We start from the raw sequence: 8,238 nt of genomic DNA, 5'->3' as shown, positions 1-8,238 counted from the left end.
ACATGATACCACATTTTTCCTTCCAGGATTCTACAACTCCCCCTCTCAAAAGATACCTCTGAAACTTCCATAGCAAATGCTAGCAAGGAAGGGAGAAGGCAGCACAGAAAAGGTGGACAGGTGAAAGGTTAAATACTTCTCTGCTCAAAAACCATCCTTAGAAGATACAGTCATCCTCTCATTTTTAGTACTCATTTTTAAATAATAATTTTTCAGTCTAATCCCTTCTTAGGTAACTGAAGTTCTTTCCAGACAACAGGTTTTCCTGGAAGAATATCAGTTTCGATGCTAGAGTTTTGTTCACACTAGCTAGGGCCGTAGCCAGTGGTGGGGTTTTTAGGGGCTGAGCCCCCTAGCGATTTATGGGGAGCCCCAGAGCCAGCCAGCCAGCAAGACGCAGTCAGAAATCCGCCTGGATGACAACTGCCCTCAAGGCAGCCTTTTCCTGCCTTCTGGAATGCCTAATGCAGTTGGCCATGAAAGTACTTACTCCGCTTCAGGCCTCCTCTCCTGGGGCTGGGGGCTGTGTGCCGAGGCCCTGCCTTAAGCAAGTGCTTCTCACGCGGCCCCCCATGTGAGCCGCTAGGCCCAGGGCTGAGCTGACAGGTTGTGGGGACAGGCAGAGGAATCAAGGGTGCTGCACTGGGGAAAATGGCCGAGAAATGAGGGAGAAGGTTGAAGCTGCCCCATCCATCCCAGCCACCTCGCCAATGTATTGCCTCCTCCCCATTGCTTTGCCAGGGATGGAGCCCCCACACGCCAGGCAGCAGCAGAAGGGTAAGTGGCTTTCGGACTGCTTCGGATTGCGCTGGGGTTTGCACTTGGGGTCTTGCATGTCCAGTGTTCTTCCAGCCGTTGCCTCTGAATCAGTTTTGCGAGGCTGACTCTGCTTTGGTTCCCAGGCTGCCCGTTGGCCCCTGTCACTGCCCCACTCTACATGATGGCACAACGCCCCCCCAATCCCAAATTCCCCCCCCCCCGAAAATTTCCTGGCTACGGGGCTGACACTAGCTAATGACTGCAATATGTTCAGCAACACAGAATTAAGGGAAGAAAGGATTACTATAGAAGGCAGAGGCCCACAGACAATAGCAACCATGAATTTATTGCCTGCAACAGAGACTTTAAAAATCAATAAAATTATTTCATTTTGCAAATTATTTATTTAGTTGGCTTCTGTGTGTACATATGCACACATCATCCTATCCTAAATGTTACACTGACAGGGAATGATTGCCACACACTTGCCAGCTTGCATAGATGAAGTCATCAAACCAGCCCTCCACAAGATTAAGGAGCAAGGGTGGTGGCAGTGTTTGAGATTAGTGGGTTGAGTAGTCTGGGGAGGCCACATTTGGAACACACAACTTGCCTGCTGGTTAGCCCACCCTCCCTCTTGTCAGCTCACCTTTTGCCTATCACCCTGTACCCCCAGCCCTGCCTCCCACTCAACCCATCCATCCATCATAAGCCACCCCAGTCACCTCTTTGCAAGGACAAGAGAACAACGGAGGAGGCAGTCAGCACCAGAGGAAGAGCCGAGCAGAGAGCCAGTGTAGACCTTACACATGGCAGAGAGAACAAAGTACGTATTTACCTGTGCCACACCCTATATTTATCCCAGAACCTCTGTGCATCAGTCTCAGATGTGCATTTTGCCTGTCCTCTGCTCCTGGCCAACAAGTCGAAGCCACTAAAAACACAAGAAGGGGCAGGTAGGGCAAAGGATTGCCCCAGAGCCATGCGAGACAAGGCAAGGTTGAATGGAAAGGGAAGAAAGGAAGAGGACGGAGCGGGAAGAGGGAAACAGCTGGCCACAAGACCCCCCGCAGTAGTTTCGGCATCATTCATGCTGAGGAGGGATTGAAAGACTGCAAAGCCACTGAAGAAATATTTAAGAATTAAAAGGTAAAAACTACAGAGAAGGAGTGGTGGTACCAGATACAAACACCTTGGGCATGCACCGGAAAGAATTTCAGGGCCACCATTTGATAGGTACTCATGACTTTAGCACAGCCACTTTTTCCAACAGTTTCCCCACTGAATAATCAGGGGCAGTTACTGCTATTTACCAGCAGCTTCAGCTACAAACATATTTATGTTCAAACAGCAAAAGGCTGCACAACAGAAGCACGTTGTTTGGGTTTTCCAGTCACCATGGTGTGTTCGTACTGGGAGAACCACCATATATGAAAAGGCCCAGACCAACCAGCACATACATGCACACGGTGAATACAGTAATTCAAGTCAAACTGCAAAAGTGAATTCATGGCTGTTCTTAGCACAGGCACAGATGATTACTAGATCTATCCTCGTATAACCAAGGAAAACAAGATGGAAAACAATCTAATTTGAACAGCATATATTGGAAGACCTTTTCGCTTACAAAATACTTCCAAATATTTGTTCTCACAACCATAAGAATTAGGCTGCTGTTATCGTTCTCAATTTACATGGGACACGGAGGTTGACAGGACCAGGTATAAGATCAAACCATGGTTTACCACTATGTGAATGAGCCTTTGGGATCCACATGCTCATGACCTCTTTCCTTCTCTTGCAAAAGGTAATTAGGTTTGCACCAAGCCATAGTTCACCATTACATTCAAAACAGAATTCCCAAATTCCAAAATGGAATCCTGGTTGGTATGCAAAGCAGAAAACAGAGCATGCCAGGCAGCTCAGACCTAGCAGCAAACTGTGACTTTCTGCAATATATGTCTCTAACTGACTGACCACACATAGGAGAAGTCCAAGTATTACCCAGGAGCAAACCATATTTTACCATGTGTTCAAATCAAAGAACCAACATGCAGAAAGTAATGCAATTATTCTCTTTTAGAGATGTGGCTTGAACCCAGGTCACTACACCAACTGCACCGGCTACTCAGTTGCTTCTGAGGGCAATTCAAAATACTGGTTATTACCTAGGACCCTCATACATATTAAACTGCATTTCCCAGTGTATTCCTCTGCACTATTTACACTCTTCAGACAGCCTCTTCCTTAAGATGCCCTCTCTTAATGCTCTCCGCTAGATCAAAGTCTAATGCTTTCAGGGTTGCCAACTCCAGGTGGGGGGATTCCTGAAGATTGGGGGGGGGTAGATCCTGGGATACTGCAGGGTGCAGGGAGGGAAATGGCTTAAGCTTCGTGTAATGCTATAGAGTCCACCATCCAAACCACCCACTTTCTCCAGGGGAACGGATGTCTATGGTCTGGTCATCAGTTGTAATTCTGGAAAATCTCCAGGCCCCACCTGGAGGTTGGCAAACCTGCTTATTCCTGACTTTTAGTGGGTCCATTTTGATCATAACATTTAGGAAGCCATTCATGCCACTACCCAGTTTGGTTGCTCATTTCAACACTCAAAAATGTACCATTTTTTTGAACTCATCTCTAAGTCTACCAAACACTGATTTTAAAGAAGCTCCCTTGATATTGTTCTGAGGACCATTTGGCGGGTATGCCATGCCATCCACTACATGGCAGATTTTCCGCTGCTGTTTTAAGTACCCTGGACAAGTTGAGAGGATGACACATTGCCCAGACTGTCTCACAATGGTACATTTCAAAGCATAAGGCCTAATCATACATGTTTTAACTGTGCTACAATGGCCCATATAAGTTGCATTTTAAACCCTGGTTGTAAGGCCAGTGGGTTACCCTAATAATACAGACTACAACTATACAATGAAGTGTTAACACACATATGTATACCAGCAGAGGATAAATATACAAATGGTAGCTAAAAGATCTCTGTAAGCAGGGCAGCAGAGACAGAGACATCGCTTGTTAGAGATGATGGTGATGACGACTGCAGGGTGACTGTGAGTTGGCCAGTTTCCCCAGAATAGAATGACAAATTCATAGTTCTTATTTTTATATAGTCTTTCTCCCCCCCCCCAAAAAAACCCCACTCCTTTCTGTAAGCTGAAGCATATCAGGAAATGTGTGTGTATGCGCGCATGTGTACACACAGCGACAGGATTAAGAACATAGGAAGAGCCATGTTGGACCAGATCAAAGGCCCATCTAGTCCAGCATTCTGTTCGCACCGCAGCCAACCAGCTACATCTAGGAAGCCCACCAACAGGAAGACTGCAACAGCATCATCCTTCCTGTGCTCCCCAGCAACTGATTTAAAGAGGCATACTACCCCTGATACTAGAGAGGGTACATATTCATCAGGATTACTAGCCATTGATAGCCCAGTCCTCCATGAATTTGTCCACTCCCCTTTTAAAGCCTTCCAAGCTGGCAGCCATGATCACATCCCGTGGTAGGAAGTTCCACCCTCAAATCTCCAGGAGTTTCCAAGCCCAGATCTGGCATTCCTACCCCGCCATCCCCTGCTCGTGGCCAAAGGGGACCTGGCAACTCTAGTATGGGGTAACACAAGGAGATCAGAAATCCCAAGGGGATAGCACATTATAAAAAGGTATTAAAATTGGTACTCAACACTGTTTCGTGACCAAAAAATGGTGACTAATAAAGAATATCTTGCTCCCATTAAGCTGATTTTCCCTCTCTCTGCCTTTCTCCTGCCCTTTTCTCTGCTGTTTTCACTACTTCTTTTATTCCTCTATTTATTCTACTTCCTCCTCCTCCTCCTCCTCCTCCTGTAAGTAGTACCTGGAACACTGTCCAGCTTTTTATGCTTCAGAGTCATCTACTATATACAAGGAGCTGACTAAGCGTTTAAACATTTTCCCTTAGCTAGTATTATTGTGCTGAATGCAGAGAAGTGGATATTAATCAATTAACAAGCAAATAATATTGTTTAAATCCAAATCATTCTTTACTTTTACAAATACTGCCCAAAATGGGCAAATGTAAACCCTACAGGGATTAATGATTGATTTGCCAGTTGGTGTTTGCCATTATGTTAATACTGGTACACAACAATGCAGACAGATGTATCATTATCACTAAACATCTTGCTGGAGCCTAGCAAAATAAAAAAGTATTGGTTACAGACTAATCTCTTTGACAGTAGGAGCTCAAGACCTAATCAGATCTAGTACTACATTGCACATCCAGTGCTAGATCTAATTATACAGGAAGGTCAGTTGGACAATTAAATGCTTTCTCCAGATAGTACATGAATTGCTATTATGATAGCCATATGGAGTATACTTGTAGGGGTGTCAACTGCATTTAGTGACAACATGACAGTGTTCTCTCCCATTCCCTATGTTTGCATTATTTTGAGAATTCCAATCATTTATTTCACTGATAAATGAATACTCTAATGCAAAACATCCCTAGTGCTACAAAACTGCAAAGCGCAGCAAGGGCTCTCTCTACTGGTCCATCACTTCTTAAACTTTTATCTTAACAAACTTAAATCTGAGTCAGCTTTCTTTCCTTGGTTACCTTCTAAACATAATGAATACTGTTTTGGATATAGACCCGAATTTCAAATCCAAATTCAGTTATATGACGTTTTGAACCAGGTCATATAGAGATTTAGTTCCACATCAGCAGGGTGGGGCCACTGAAAGGCCTTTGCTCACAGAGCAGGGAAGTGCATTGCAAACTTCAGGCTGTAGATCTGCATTAGCAATAAAGCCATCAGGCGATCTAATTTGGCATCAGGCCTTTCCTAAACCACGATGGTCTCCTATTAAAAATAATCAAGAGTTCTGGTCATGAGTGAACAGATTTATTGCCATAATAAATATCCAATACTGAAAAGGCTGAGGATTATTTTAAAGTAGGTAAATACATTTAAAAGCTTGGGGACAGGGAGGTTTTTTGTTCCTGAGTAAAACAAACATAGTCACAAGATCGCTTCAGTCCTCTACTCCCCAAATATAGTGCCCTCCCCCAGCATTCCTCAAGCACAGATGTTGTAATCGCTGCTTTTCGAACGCCAGCCCCACACTGTCCTGGACCCCTGTAGGATGCCCGCTAATCTCCCTTCCCAGCTCCGTTTCTCATCCCTACTTACTTACCCTGATACCCTGCAATACCCGCACTCGCTCGTGCTCGTCCAGCTCGAAGGAGACCTTCCTGCTACCCAGACTACTCTCATTGCCCCCCATAGTACCAAAAGAATCACCCCAGCCCACGTCCCTTTACACGGTGTGGTGCAGAAGTCAAGAGCTACACTCTTCACTCCACTCGATCTTGTGAAGCAGCGCCCAATTGTGCGGCGGTTTGTTGGAGGCCGGTCGGGATGCATGTTGGGAAGTGTAGTCTTCCTGGTAGAGCGCTCTCTTTTAAGGATGCTGTGGTCCGCCAAACGGCAACCAAACGTGCAAGGAGAGGACAGCGAGAATTTTCGAAAGCTTACGATGGAATAAATTGTGTTAGCCTTTCAAGTGCCACTGGACCCTTGTTTTGTTTGCCAACGTATGTAGTAGTGCCTCACGTTTGCCCCAGTCATTGGTCCGAAGCCAGACAGGCGTCACATGGGAATTTGAGCCTGTTTCGTTTGCAAGCTGTAGCCGACTGGCAGTGAAGAACACGAACAGGAATCCTGAGGCTCCTAGCAAGTTTTTATTCAGACACAGCGGTTCTTAACTTTAAAATCTGCTACTGCCTACAAAGTACACAACAATATCAGAATACCCACGGACACCCCACCCACACATACACGCACCAAGCAAAAAACAAAAAAAATGACATAAAGGCAGTACTTTGTCTTTTTATTGAAGTGTTAACAGCCTGTTAAATGTGCGGTGGTTAAGACGCTGAACTGCAGGCTGTGAAAGGTCAGTAGTTCAGCAGTTCGAGACCCGCGTGATGGAGTGAGCTCCCGTCTCTAGTTCCAGCTCCTGCCAACCTAGCAGTTCGAAAGCAAGAAATTGCAAGTAGATAAATAGGTACCACTTCGGTGGGAAGGTAACAGCGTTCCATGTGCCTTGGTGTTTAGTCATGCCGGCCACATGACCACAGAAACTCTTTGGGTTTTGCATGTGGGTACTATATCCATCCAAGTTGGGAATCTGCAACAACTTGTGGGGAGTCACTGCATTTTGTCCCTGTAAACCCTTTCCCACACCATTTTCTCTTTCTTTCCAGGTTCCTGGCATCCCTCCTCAATGCTCTCCCTTTTCCCCCAATTCCTTCTCTCCTACTCACCAACCAATCTGCTTGCTTTTATCTGCACCCCACTTCTTCAACTTTATTATTCATTTATACCCCACCTTTATCTTCAATGGGGACGTAAAATAAGCTTGCATTGTTCACCTCTGTTGTATCTGTACAACAACCTTTAAGGTAGGTTACACTGAGAGAGAGTCACTGGCCTAATGTCACACAGCAAGCTCCATGGCAGAGTAAGGATTCACATCTGGCTCTTCCAGGTCAAACTGTTACACTACACTGGTTCATAGCCTGCCTGACTTCCCTTCCCCTAAGAAAAGTCTGGATAAGTAGCAAAAGTCAAGCAGTAGCAAGTTGCTCAAGTGAGCTGAATGGTGGCCACTGCTGGGCCAAGGCAAATCATGCAAGTTGTGTGGAAGCTGCTGGTGGGCCAGGCAATAGAGCTGCCAGCACCAGGTTGGGAAATTCCTGGAGATTTAGAGGTAGAGCCTGGATAGGGCAGGTTTGGGGGAGAGGATGGACTTCACCAGGGTACAATGTCATAGAGTCCACCCTCCAGGGCAGGCATTTCCTCCAGGGCAACTAACCTCTCTGGTCTAGAGATGAGTTGTAATTCCAAAATATCTCCAGGCCCCACCTGAAGGTTGGCAACCCTAAGGAAAGTTGAGGAGCAGCATGTCATAGCCGCCACATCTGGGCAAGTTGCATGGAATCAAGTTGTCTGGTAGTTGCTGCTGTGCTTGACCCTGAAGAGTCCATCCTTGATCATGGGCAGGAAGGAGGGGAACTGGGAGGGGGGCAAAACAGCCCTAGAAGAGGCCCTGTCCCCTCCCCCTACCTTTTACTGGAAGAAACCAAGAAGGCTGGCAATATTGTTGTGGTTGCCTAGCAACCCTCCCATGGCAACTGAGAGCATTCATTTCTTAAAGGTACAGTCACCGCTTCTCATTTCATGGGAGTTCAAACCCCCTCCCATGTATTTTATTTTAATTTTTCTGCAAACCTATAGCTTTCTCAAGTTTGTGGATAGATTGGTTGTGTCTGTTCATGGTGCCAGTCTGTGTCTTAATCTATAGGTGGGGCCATGTTAAGAATTAGATATATGGATGATGGACCTTGTGCCTGTGGGTCATCAGCCACCTCTTGTTGTTAGAAACACTGCAAAGACCAATCAAACCTATA

At 45.8% G+C, this 8,238-nt stretch overlaps 1 protein-coding gene across 1 annotated transcript in view; it reads right to left on the bottom strand.

Annotated features, from left to right (window-relative positions):
• CHCHD6 (coiled-coil-helix-coiled-coil-helix domain containing 6) overlaps nucleotides 1-6,086 on the bottom strand; it is a 75,191-nt gene extending 69,105 nt beyond the window's left edge. Inside the window, exon 1 of the mRNA XM_015426082.1 lies at nucleotides 5,961-6,086. Coding sequence (XP_015281568.1) covers nucleotides 5,961-6,050 — 90 coding nt within the window. The 5' untranslated portion in view covers nucleotides 6,051-6,086. The remainder of the gene's footprint in view (nucleotides 1-5,960) is intronic.
• Between the last annotated feature and the right edge of the window lie 2,152 nt (nucleotides 6,087-8,238).

The sequence above is a fragment of the Gekko japonicus genome, unplaced genomic scaffold (genome assembly GCF_001447785.1).
Source record: "Gekko japonicus isolate JY-2015 unplaced genomic scaffold, Gekko_japonicus_V1.1 scaffold69, whole genome shotgun sequence".
Lineage (NCBI taxonomy): Eukaryota > Metazoa > Chordata > Lepidosauria > Squamata > Gekkonidae > Gekko > Gekko japonicus.
The sequence above is the reverse complement of the archived record's forward strand: the minus strand, read 5'-3'. Positions and strand labels throughout refer to the sequence as shown.